At 28.0% G+C, this 12883-nt stretch overlaps 3 protein-coding genes across 6 annotated transcripts; all 3 read right to left on the bottom strand.

The window, feature by feature from the left end:
- Nucleotides 1–856: 856 nt before the first annotated feature.
- On the bottom strand, nucleotides 857–3693 carry LOC113792393 (uncharacterized). Its single transcript, XM_027342282.2, has 2 exons — nucleotides 1916–3693; nucleotides 857–1851 (listed from the first exon to the last, which is right to left on the bottom strand). The coding sequence occupies exons 1-2, from the start codon at nucleotides 3691–3693 to the stop codon at nucleotides 906–908; spliced, it is 2724 nt and encodes a 907-aa protein (XP_027198083.2). The 3' UTR covers nucleotides 857–905.
- A 93-nt stretch (nucleotides 3694–3786) lies between these two features.
- LOC113792469 (mechanosensitive cation channel TMEM63A-like) lies at nucleotides 3787–7239 on the bottom strand. The gene is made up of 5 exons (XM_027342362.2): nucleotides 6974–7239; nucleotides 6398–6904; nucleotides 6154–6322; nucleotides 4796–6089; nucleotides 3787–4736 (listed from the first exon to the last, which is right to left on the bottom strand). The coding sequence occupies exons 1-5, from the start codon at nucleotides 7175–7177 to the stop codon at nucleotides 3821–3823; spliced, it is 3090 nt and encodes a 1029-aa protein (XP_027198163.2). The 5' UTR covers nucleotides 7178–7239; the 3' UTR covers nucleotides 3787–3820.
- Nucleotides 7240–8537: 1298 nt separating this feature from the next.
- Nucleotides 8538–12596, bottom strand: MCU (mitochondrial calcium uniporter). Of its 4 annotated transcripts, XM_075819715.1 has the most exons (6): nucleotides 12246–12596; nucleotides 11661–11687; nucleotides 10690–11123; nucleotides 9457–10614; nucleotides 8945–9174; nucleotides 8538–8893 (listed from the first exon to the last, which is right to left on the bottom strand). In XM_075819715.1, exons 3-6 carry the CDS (start codon nucleotides 10981–10983, stop codon nucleotides 8707–8709), a joined length of 1869 nt encoding a protein of 622 aa, XP_075675830.1. In that variant the 5' UTR covers nucleotides 10984–11123; nucleotides 11661–11687; nucleotides 12246–12596; the 3' UTR covers nucleotides 8538–8706. The 4 variants fall into 4 exon arrangements, with proteins under 4 accessions (XP_075675830.1, XP_027198164.2, XP_027198165.2 ...); XM_027342363.2 differs by lacking the exon at nucleotides 11661–11687; XM_027342364.2 differs by lacking the exon at nucleotides 12246–12596 and having other exon boundaries at nucleotides 9478–10614; nucleotides 11661–12197.
- Between the last annotated feature and the right edge of the window lie 287 nt (nucleotides 12597–12883).

Raw genomic sequence — 12883 nt, forward strand, 5'->3', positions numbered from 1 at the left:
ATGTTGGAATGTTGAATTAAATTATTCGAACAAATCGATATGGTCGCTATATTTACTAATGAACGAATAGATTTTTTATCATTTGGTTCTTGTTGTTCTTGTATGAAATTTTCATTACGAATAAATAAAATATCATCATCATTATTTTTTGGTTTATTTGATTTTTTTGATAAATCAAATTTCGATACATTTTCTAATGTTATAATTGATGATATTTGCTGTTTTGTTTGTTTCGATTGCTGTTGTTGTTGTAGTCGCCGTCGATAATCCTGTTCATCCAAATTTGAATGAAATACAGCCGAACAAGATTCATTTGAATTATCAAGATTTGTTAATGGTTTTGGATATGAAACTTTACGAATTTTTTGTTCATTCATGGGTGTTTGCGATAAGAATCGATTAAGAATACGATCACCATGTTGTATTGGTAAATGATTAATTGTACGTGAATTTTGTAGAAAAATATATGCAATTTCATCTTCTAAATCATCATTGTTATTATCATCATTATTATTGTTGCTGTTGTTATCATTATAATCGCTAATTATTTGACAACGATAACCACCATAATATGGATTGGATAATTTGGAAATTTCTTTGATCGTCATTGGTGTTGATGATTTCGATGATGATGATGTGGTTGTCATTTTAATTCAGAAGCTGGAATCCGCAAAAAAAACAAAGAATAAAAAACTATATAAGAATAAATTTACAAAAACTTTTTCTTTTTAAAAAAACAAAATTCTTTTTTTTTTTATTCAAAATCGAATGAAAACAAACAGTTTTTATACAAAAAAAGGTAATGAACGAAAACAAAAAAAATTTTTCAAAAAAATCGATTAATCGGAAATTAAATTACAAATTATCGATTGTTATTTATTAACTTTGTTTTGTTTTTGGTTTATTTATGAAAATGATGATAAAAGTTTTTCAATAAAAAATTTACCCATATTTTTTTGAATCAAATCGATCGATAATCGTAATGATTGAAATTCTAACTCGAAATCATTACGAAAATTTTGAAGATTTTGTTCGCGTTTCAATTGATCCGAAAATTGCTCGAAATATTCGGGAAATTTCGAAATAATTTTCAAATCATCCATCAACATTGTTAATTCCAATTCATTTGGATTACGTTGAAATATTCGTTGAAATTCATGTGATAAACGTAAACAAATACTTTGATGATCAAGATTATCATTTGTTGTTGTTTTATCGATTTGTTGTTGTTGATCATCCAAAAAAATACTATCAAAATTAAATTGATGCAAACGATTTGTTTGTAAATAACAATCGAATAAATTTGTTATCATTTCACAATAAAACGATAACAATTGTTCGAGATCCATTTGAAATTTCCTGGATAATTCATCAAACGCAGGTAAATGATTGGGAATTTTTTTACATTCAATTTTCGATATAAATTCGGATAAATTTTCCTCATTCAATTCGTTCGAATGTTGTTGATCTAAATATTCGATTAATGTTTGCGGTGAATAACCATCTTTTGATTCGATAAACATTAGATGATAACCACCATTTTCTAATAATAATCGTATTGATTTACGATTACCAATAATCAATGCATAATGTAATGCTGTAAAACCATTATCTTTTGAAATTTGTATTTCATAATTCAATGGATAATCTGATTCAATGCTTGATTGAATTAATGTTTGAAGACAATCAAAATTTTCATAACGTATACAATCAATCAATGGTGTATAACCCGAACGATCTTGTTGATTTGGTTGTGTTTGATCAAAATATTTTCGAATAACCGCTGGATCATTATTACGACTTGCCATATGTAATGTATTACCACCATAGTTTGTTTTCCGTGTTACATACCTTGTTTGTTTGGGAAATTTTTTTTCACTTAAAATAACAAAAAAAGACAACTGATTTTACTTACGTTTGATATGACGGTTGTCTACCACTATCATCCTGATTACTCAAAGAAGATTTGATCAATTCTTTAAATTGTTTCAATTTTTCTTCAATTGAATTCAATTCCACGGGTTTTTTATTATTATGCATCATCATACGAAAATGTTCAACACGTAAATCATCAAGATTACCGGTTAAAAATGTTGAAACCAACAAACGTAATGTTATACGTAATTTACGTAAACGTAAACCATTATTTTGACCAAGAATCATCGGTAATGTATGTTTAAGATCGGAAAATAAATGATCCATAATTTGTAACATAAATTGTAAATTAAACCATGATAATGATTGAAATTGTTTGGATAAAAATTTTAATAAATTAAAATTTTCATTCAATTTATAACGTTCAAATTGACACCAAAGATCATTAGCAATAAGATTACGACTGGATGTTAGCGATAAATATGGTCGTATATTACCCGAACCAATACGTAGGGATTCGGCAATCAACATTAGCATTTTAATGATTGATTGAATGAAAATATTTGATTGTTTTGGAAGCAAATCGATCGATGATGATCGATAAGTTTGTTGTTGAATTTCCGAAAATGTTCGTATAGATTTGGTTAGCAAATAAAGAAAATATCTAACCATACTTGACATATAATCGGGATGTTTAACATTTGGCCATAATAAACGAACAATTAATGGACGATCATTATCATCTTGAATATCCAAAAGAAAATTAAATGATTTTTGAAAAAATCTTTCCATATCGTTGGTCAGGAATTTTACAATAATTTCAAATAACCGAACAGAAACAATCAATGCATTTGATCGATGATTATTTCGATTATTTTTCTTTACATTTTCTTCATCATCATCTTTATTCGTTGTTTGTTGTTGTTGAAAATGGCCAAAACAATTGTCAATAAATTCAATCAAATCAAATAGATAGCTATGATTATTTTGTGAAATAATTGTTGATTTGTTGTTCATTTTTGAATCGGTTCGAAATAAATTGAATAAATTCATTTCAGTCCAATTCGAACGTGAACGATCCAATTGATCGAATATTTGTTCAACAACCAAACAATATTGATAACCAATTTCATTACGTGATTCCAGATAATCATTTGATGATAATTTTGAATATAAATTCAAAAAATAATTCAAAAAATCAATCAATTTTGGATGTGGTTGACGAAAATATTCCAATGATGAACCGATTGTTTGAATCAGATTTTTATTATCATTAATATTTTTTATTAAAAGTTGAAATAATTCTAGGATTCTGTCCAAACAATTATCATCCAGAATATTGTTTGTAATCAATGATGATGATGGTGAAAAAATTAGATAAGTAAATTGGCCGGATTGAAGTGAATTTTGTGTCAATTGTGAAAATGATGTTTGACTTTGAAATAATTGATCACCAAATGAATGATCAGACAAAGCGAATGAATTATTTCGTTTTAATGAACGAAGATTATCATCATCATCGTCGTCGTCGCCGTTGTTGTCATTATTGTGAGAACCGATAAAACTAAATTTCATTTCGTTATAATTATCATCATCATTTTCGTCATCGCTTGATGATGATTCAACATAATTCAAACGATTTATTTCCAATTTGGCCTGTAATCGACGACTTTTTCTTGCTGGTTCCAGTGATGAATTTTCGCTGCTGCAATCATTCATTTTTTTCATTTTGATTGAAAGAATTTTCAAAAAAAAACTTAATTTTTCAAAAAAAAATGAATCGAATGTTGTTGTGAAATGACAAAATGAAACATGCATGCATCTCAACCGACCAAACAAAACATGTACTGTTCATTGATAACGTGAAAAAAAATTTGAAAAAAAATTGGCGCGAAATTTTTTTTTCTTGGTTTTTGTTTTTTAATTTTGAAAAAAATTTTTTTTTCTACTCAAAAAATTGATCACGAATTAGATTGATAAATACTGGCCATGTATATGAACAGATACAGATTTCTGTTTTTGAATTACCAACATTCGGTTGTTGTTGTTGTTGTAATGTTAATAATGATTTTAATGATGATGCTGTTGAAACAGATGTTTGTTGTTGTTCATGTTGTTGTTGTTGTTGTTGTTGTTGTTCTTCACAATGTTGCCGTGAAATTTCAACGGCTGATTGTTGTTGTCCTAATGTACGTTTAGATGGTGAACGACGATCCAAAAAACTTGGACAACAACAACGAATTAATGAAAATAATGTTGTACAAACAAATACAAATAATATATAACGTGATACTAATGAATATTCCATTTTGATTAACATTATTGTAAATATTTGTAATAACATTAATACTAAACCAATATGAACGAAATTCAATGCTGTTAAATGAATTTGTGAATTAATTTTTGGTGATAAATAAACATGATAAATATTATAACGATCAACAATATGTTTACCAATCATATATGCCAAACCACATGGTACAATTAATGGTGATGCAAAACTAAATATTATTGTCATTGTAAATATTAGTAGATTTTGTGAATAGAATACACTGATTGGAAATTCCTGTATAATCATCATACGTGCTGATTTATATTCGAATGGTGACCGTGTGTATAAAAGATAATATAAAAAATAAAAACATGCATCCATAATACGTAATAATTCGAATAAATTCCCTAAAATTGTAGCATGAATAATATAGATTAGGAAAAATGCACCATTATCGACTGGGAATAAACATTGCCAATGAAATGATGATTCAGATGATGATTGAGGTGAATGAGCGGTATCCGTTTCGGATACTTTATTTGATAATGTTGTATTCATACCGAAAATATTATCCAACATTGCGTTCATTCTAAATTCGGGTAACTTGGGGTTAAATTTTCTCTATCAGAATTTTAATGGTTTACTTACGTTAAAAAACCAGCCGATGGTAATATAATAACAGTTAATATCATAAATGAATAAAGATTAACCATTAATGCATGATTCAATCCAGAAATAGTTTGATATGGTATCATTCTTAAAACATATATAACAATAGATGGCATTGATGATACTAACATAACCATTAACATTGGATTCAGGTAATCAAATAAAAATGATAATGGCCGTAATATTGGTTGATCATGTAAATGTTGTAAACAATAAATATCCAATAATTTAAAAACATATGTTGGTGTTGATAGAAAAAGAAAAATTATCAATAAAAATATTGTACAAAAACATTTTCGTATCCATTTTCGTTTGATAGCAACGCCAAGATTACGCCAATTAATATCATCGGGTCTTGGTGCAGGATAATGACATCGGTCATGAATATAATCAACAAAATTTGTTTCAACATCATCCAATAGGGCTTGATTGCTTCCCGATCGAGATTTCAATTTCGATGATGATGATGATGATGATGATGATTGTGAACGACGTTTCAAACGTTTAAAAACACTAGCGGCTATTTGTTCGGATTCAAATTCAACAAATATACCACGTATAGATTTATCTTCAATTTGTGTTAATTTTTGTAATTCTTCATTGATTTTTTTACGAAAATCATACAATTCATTACGATAAAATTGTTCTGGTGAATCAGCCGGTTCCGATATACAACAACAAATTTGTCCACATGGTTTTATTTGAAATTTTGTTTTTGATTTATCATTAAAATTCCGTTCATCATTATGTAATGATTGTAATGCTAACCATGAACAACGATAACTATGTTCCAAATCAGTCAAATGACTACTATCCATTATTAATTGAATTCCAATTAATCGTGCAAATGGATATGATTTTTTTAGATTTGATTTTAATTGTTCCAATATATCCAGTCTTTTTTGATTTTTTGTTTCCGATCCTCCTCTACTACCATAATTAGATGTTGTTGTCGTTTGATTTAAAGCAAAAACTGATTCAGCTTTTATCGATCCATGTTGCTGTTGTGGTTGTTTTCGTAACGATGTTAATTTATCCATTGATGGTCGTATAAGAAGAATTTTTTGCTGTTGATTTTCATCAAATGTAAATGAATCTTTAACATCAGTTTGATCTAAACTTAATTGACATGGTAAATGTAATTCCTGTGCAAAACGATTCATTAAAAATAATGAAAATAAAACAATTAAAACCGAAAGATTGGCATGAAACCAACAAAGTGGTGATCCATGTGGTAGATTATTCATCGATGTACAGGCAAATCCTTCGCAATCTTTATCCAAAAAAACACCAAAAAGTCAATTTTACAAGAAAAAATTTTCCAAGAGAAAACTTACCCGGATTACTAAAAACATTGATAGGTAGAATTAGACAAATTGCATTTATAGTCATAATCACCAATAAAACAATCAGATATTGTTGAAATAATAGATATTGATAGGCATCAAAACCACGTTCATTTTGAATTTGTTCATCCGTAATACCGGTTGTCCAAATATCGAAACGCTATTTTGACCAAAATGGGAAGAAGAAAAAGAAAATGAGTTTTGCATCAGAAAAAAAGGTAGAAATAGTGTTTACCAATATTTTCCAAATTGAACTTTTTTTCCGGATTTTTGAACAAAGTGATAAATCAGTTGTTGTCGTCTTCGTTGTGGTCGTTGCTGTGGTTGGTGTAATATCATCAGTTGTTTCCGATTTAAGTGTTTCATTTTTTTTCAAATTATTCTCGGATCGTTTTGGACATTTTTCCGGTTCAAAATGTTTCGGCAAAAATGCTGAAGACATTATTCGTGCAATCATTGTTTTAGATTCTTGTCGATTCAGTTCTTCTAGATCATCAACATTATCATAATTATCATCTAATGTTTTCAGATATAATTCAATTGGTCTGATTGAATCTGAATTTATCAATTTATCATTATTATTATTATCGATTGAAAAATTCATTGAATCATTTGATGAATATTTAAGATTGAAAAGATTATTTCGACCAAAATATTGTGTCCATGTAAAATTGGAAAATTTTCTATCCCAACCATTTCGACGAACGTATAATGGAAAATAATAATAAGGTAGTAATAGTAGCTGCATGCAAAGAAGAAAAAAGATAAAAATCGATAATCAATCAATCAAAAATCAAAAACAAAAACAAACCAATGAAAAAATCAAATCCATTATAATCGATTCGGGTATAGTTTCCCAACCATCATCCAATTTTAGCATTGTTTGATTTTCACTTTTCAAACGATTACAAGTATAATTTGCATCATAATTTAAATTTATAAATAATAAATTTATATTTTTTTGTTGTTGTTGTGTTGTTGATTTTATGGTTGTTGATATGATTTGATCGACCATTATTTATTGATTTTGTGATGACGATGACCAAAGAAAAATAGGAAAAAAACGATAAAAAAGAATTGATTCCAGCAAATCAATACAATTACTGGCTTTTAAAGTTTAGAATTTCATTCATTTTATTCAAATTTTTTCGTAGTTGGTGTTTAGAAAATTAAATTTTAGAACATTTTTTTTTTTGGTTGTGTAATTAGATTTTCGTTATGTACTGTAATGAATGATCATCCAGATTCTATAATCTGGATGCTACATATGGATTAATTTTATGACGATAAACGGATGACATTGCCGAATAAATTGATGGTGATGCTTTACGATATAAACGATCATGTATAGTATTTGATTTAAGATTTGTTGTACCTAAATTGAATAAATTCATTTTATTTGTATATGATGATAATGATGGTAATTTGGAAATTGTTGATTTATTTGTCATTGGAAAAAGTTTATTTGGATTAGGATTATTTGATTTGATTGTTGTTGATGATGATCTTGATGATACATTCAATGCACGAATCATTGAATTGGATGAAGATGTTTGCAATATCAATGATGTTTCAAAACTATTCGATTGTCGTTGATGATGATTCAAATTGCTGGAATGATGATGTAAAGATGGACGATAATGATGATTATGATGATCATCATGGATCTTCAATGTTTCCGGACGCTGATTATGATTTCGATAATTATAATTACTTGCAATATTAAATTCATGTTGTTGTTTTTTCTGTCGCTTATAAACATCGATAGTATTTTTCAATTCAATCAAACGTTTTATTCGTTCATTTTCGATCGATTTTAATTGTCTCATATTTTGTCCATCATTATTATTCCAACGTTGACAATGTTCAATTAATTGTTGACGAAGATGTTGTTCAAAGGATTTTAATTGTGTTTGTTGAAATCGTACAATTTGTTTATGTTGACAATTTTCATTAGCATTTTGTATGAAAAATCCACGAACATTTGGATTTAATTGATCCGATATTAATTCTTTTTGACAATTTGTTCGTGAACATTTTGTACAGACAATATTCTGTAATGATTGTTGTTGTTGTTGACAATCATTACATAATATTCTTGCACAAGAACTTACATAAAATAATAATGTTTGATTTTCTTGTTCCAATCTAGATCGATAACAAATTGAACAATAAATTAATGATGGATCGATCATTTTCTTTGTGATTAAATTATTAATCGATTAATTGGAACAAAAAAAAACCAGTTTCGTTTACAAAACAAACACATTCGAAACATTCGAATTCCGGCTCAGAAAAACAAAGTAATGAACGATAGTATCGATATGATATCGATACTATAATCGAATCAAATTTTTATTTTAAAATTTTCAAAATTTTCAAAAATTTAATAATTTTAATAAAACAACCAAAAAATACAAGAAAACAACAACAACAAATAAATTGAAAAAAATCAAAGAAAGCATATATGGTCCCCAATCATCATCATTATTAAGGTCGATCAAGTGTGAGAAGAGAGAGAAAAGGAATTTCACATTTTTTCCGTTAAAATCGGGCACGTAATTTTCCAATACGTTTTTCTAATTGTTTAATTTCTTCTTTTAATTGTTTATATTGTTTAACATCGAATTGTCGGCTTTTAGCCAATTTCCAAAAACGTGCAGCAATCATACGTTTTTCAACACCCGGTACAACATATTCTTCCGATGTTATTATATAATAGGCAAATGAACTTTTGAAAACATTAAAAATTTTACCAAAAATCAAATCAAATCATACATACCCAACCATAGTTGTATATGTCATTATCCATGTAACTGGTTCCATAATATCCCATGAATATTCAAAATAAGTTAAACGACCAACAAAACCTAATTGAGCACTAAGTAAAAATAGACCACCAAATTTAAAACGTCTTCGTGATTCTTTTCTAGCTGAATCAATAAGTTCAGTAAATTCTTGTTGTAATGGTTGAAAACGTTCCAAAAGGGTTTGATGTTCTTGTTGTAAAAACTAAAACAACAGAAAATTTGGAGAAAAAAAGTTAGTTTTTTTTCTTTGCTGAAAAAACATGAAAGAAAACATTGAAAAGAAACAATCATTTTTTCATACGAATATAAATAAATAATCAGCTGTTATATAATCAGGACGATAATTATTACAAGGTTTTTATAATCTTAAAATTACAAGGACAATTTTTTTTAAAAAAGGTAAGTGAATGAGGAAAATTAGAAAAATTGGAAAATTAGGTTTTGGGTTTTGGTGAGGGAGATTGATTGGTTGATTTTGGTCTACCTGAAATATAAATTTTCTAACCATATAACAATTCTGACATTTCTGACGTCGTCTTGATTTTTGACGATAACAACATTTGGATCGATTATTATAATTTGTATAAAATTCTAATAATAAACGTACCACCAATTCATTTTGTTCAAATAAATTTGGATCAATTGTTTTTTGTTTCAATAACATTGTTTGTGTATCTAATGGATTTTGATTATGCCATTGTTCCATATTGATTTTTAAATTTTTTGTTTTATCCATTAATTTAAAATAAATTCTTAAGGATTTTTCTATATTTGTTTTCGAAAATCTTTGTTGTTGTTGTTTATTATCATTATCGTTGGGATCAATTGTCGTTGATGGAATCGTAACAGTACCGGTACCAGTACCAAGAAAATAAATTTCATCTAAATCACATCCAAGTAATGCATAACCAAATGGCATTAAATGTGCTAAACGATAACGTTGTTTAATAGCCGTTGGTGATGGTTGTTGTTGATGATTCGGATGATAATTAGGATGATTAGGATGATGAATATATTCTGCGTTGACAATTGTTGAATCGGAATCTGTACTTGATTGACTTTCACCACCACTACTACCACTGCTGCTACTGCTACTAATTGTATTATCATCCATCATTATTTCATCATTATCATTTGAATGTTCAGTAACCATTTCAATACGACCAAATTTTATATGATCAAAACGTAATGGAATTGATTGTGGATTATTATCATTATTGATATCGGTATCAAATTCAATCAATAATTGATCGAAAAAATTATCAACATTCGAATCAACAAAAATCGATGATGGTTGTTGTTTGATTGTTTTCGAACCAATATTTGTACAATGTATAGCCGATATTTTCGATGCTGATACTAATTCTTCTTGTAACATTTTCAATGCTAATTCTATTGGTGACCAAAAATGAAATAAACATTCACGTTGAGCAAAACGTATTGAAAAATAACCATTTGAAAATGATATCGATAAACGTATTGTAATTGTTAATGGTTGATGATTCGATGAAGAATTTTTTGCTGCAACAATTTTCGTTTCCGATGTTGACGATGGCGAGGATGATAACGATGATGATGATAATGTACAAAATCCATGCATGAAATTAGGATTTCCTATTATCATCATCATCCGCATTCGATTCTATTTTAACAGCATCCGACCAAAAAAACAAAGATAAATAATGTTTAAATAGAATCGAATAGATATATAACTTACCAGCAAATATCGTTTATCAAATATCTTGGTTGTTGTTGTCATCGATTTCAATGTATCACTTTGATAGTAATTATTTAATAATAATGACTGATATGGTAATGAAAATTTATTAAATTGACTAGTTGAGCAATTGAATGAATTGATGAAATGATGGTGGTCATCTCGATGATTTGATGATGATGATGATGACCATTTCCTAATGAAATTTTGACATTTTTCAGATGATAACGAGGATATCCAGATAAAATTATCAAAATTTTTGATAAAAATATAACGATAATTCAATAGATTCATAATGATACAATAGTTTGGCAATGCATTTGTTGTTTGTTAGTTTCATTATCGATTTTTCGTTTTTGCCTTAATGTCAATACACAAACACAGAGGAGGGAGAGATCCGGTCTATATATTTACATAATAATTCGGTTACAATCCTATAATGATGAAAGAAACGAAAAAAAAGAGACAAGGATGAGAAGCGAAAAAAAATCAATCAAAAAAAACAGAAAAAACAACAACCAAGAAAGATGGAAAACAAAGAAACTGATAAATAAATAAAGAATCTTTCATAGCAAACATAATGATAATGCGGATGATAATGATGATGATTACTATGAAAATTCACCGAAAACTTTTTCCCTTTATTTTCTCATTTTCATTTTTTTCTTTTTTTCATCTTCTTTTTTCTTCATTTTGACGAAATTAAAATAGATCAAGTTCCCTGTTGAATAATGTATGTGCAATTTGGAGGGAGGTTTTTGGGAGAAGTAAACAAACAAACAAAAAAAGCGGCAGCAGATGAAAACAACATTCGAATTCGTTTTTGGAATAAAGTTTCTGGTTTTCGTTTCTCTCTGGCGGGTTTCCCAAGATAATAAATTCAATAATAATAATAATAATAAGTTTACGAATCATCAGAGATGAAAAAACCGACGAAACTGAAAATGGAAAATGAAAACATAAGGGCTTACCAATGTTTTGTGGAAAAGAAGAATATTCTATTGAAAGAAAAGAAAAGAAAAATTATTATTCGGAACAATATTCTTGATGAATTTTCGAAAACCAACCACCACCACTACCACCACAAAATCCTTTTATTTTTTTCTGATTTCATTTTTTTTTTAATTTCGAACATTCGAATCACAACAATAAAGGTAGAAATAGCCAAACGAATGTAAGGTGAGAAACATTCGAATTTAATGCAAAACATTCGAAATTTTTTTTTTGTTCACTTCAAAAACACTATCATCATCACCGGGAAAAAACATCAAATGAAAGTCAGAAAAAACAAACAATTCAATCATTGTCGTTCACGATCATCATCAACCGACCCAACCGTGAACAGAATTTTCAAACGAAAAAAAATAAAACATTATCATCATCATCATCATCGGTTGTGGTTAACAGAGAGAGCGAGAATAACATTGAAACAAATGATAATAAATCATATCATCTCATTAAAAAAATCCTTTCTCTCTCTCTCTCTCCCTCTCTCGCTGTTGTTGTTTTTTTTTCTCTCAAATTTTTTTTTTTATTACAGTCATTAAATGTTATACCTTTTTTGTTGTTGTTTCTCGATGGAATTGAATTCCGAAAATGAAAAAAAATATCACAATTTGATTAATTGAATGTTACAGTAAACGAAAACGAAAATTATATTAATTTGTGTTTATTTCACACACACACATATGAAAAAAAAATTATTGATTGATTGATTGATTGATTGGTTTTTTTTTATTGATGAACCATATTTTTTTGGGTAAATTGATGGTAAATTCTGAAAAGAGACAGATTGATACATTATCAGTCATGTTTCTCTCTCCGAATGTTATGATTATGAAGACGAAGAAGATAAAATATGAGAGTGATAACTGTACACATACACACATAGACAGAATTGGTTTTTCAACATATAAAGGAATGAACGAACGGTTTGTGTGTATATAGTCAACAACAACAACAACAATTCCAAGGATTTTAGGCGCCATATGAATTGGATACAATGCCACTACTACTTTTCAGTGGTGGTGGGTGCAAAAATGTATCAAAATTATCGAGAAAAAAAACTGATAGCAGTAAAAGTGATGTGATGTGATCTTCTCGCGCCAATCTTAATAACCAAAAAAAAAAAAAAAAAAATGCAATTCTGAGCGCCATCTATTATTCGGGATAATAATTTCGAATGTTCATTCGA

This window comes from Dermatophagoides pteronyssinus, unplaced genomic scaffold (genome assembly GCF_027571235.1).
Source record: "Dermatophagoides pteronyssinus isolate colony J.1.1.1.1 unplaced genomic scaffold, Derpt_VIB-CSIC_2022.12 sq0004, whole genome shotgun sequence".
NCBI classification, from domain to species: domain Eukaryota; kingdom Metazoa; phylum Arthropoda; class Arachnida; order Sarcoptiformes; family Pyroglyphidae; genus Dermatophagoides; species Dermatophagoides pteronyssinus.

Excerpts from the sequence above, each read along its gene's own strand:
- LOC113792469 (XM_027342362.2), bottom strand. The coding sequence starts at position 7,177 with ATGGTCGATCAAATCATATCAACAACCATAAAATCAACAACACAACAA. Across the intron at positions 6,905-6,973 it reads TGGATTTGATTTTTTCATTG|CTACTATTACTACCTTATTA; the intron begins GTTTGTTTTTGT and ends CTTTGCATGCAG. Across the intron at positions 4,737-4,795 it reads CCATCGGCTGGTTTTTTAAC|AATGAACGCAATGTTGGATA; the intron begins GTAAGTAAACCA and ends ACCCGAATTTAG.
- MCU (XM_027342363.2), bottom strand. The coding sequence starts at position 10,983 with ATGAATCTATTGAATTATCGTTATATTTTTATCAAAAATTTTGATAAT. Across the intron at positions 10,615-10,689 it reads TTGATAAACGATATTTGCTG|AATCGAATGCGGATGATGAT; the intron begins GTAAGTTATATA and ends CTGTTAAAATAG. Across the intron at positions 8,894-8,944 it reads ACATATACAACTATGGTTGG|TTCATTTGCCTATTATATAA; the intron begins GTATGTATGATT and ends TGTTTTCAAAAG.
- LOC113792393 (XM_027342282.2), bottom strand. The coding sequence starts at position 3,693 with ATGCATGTTTCATTTTGTCATTTCACAACAACATTCGATTCATTTTTT. Across the intron at positions 1,852-1,915 it reads AGACAACCGTCATATCAAAC|GTATGTAACACGGAAAACAA; the intron begins GTAAGTAAAATC and ends CAAACAAACAAG.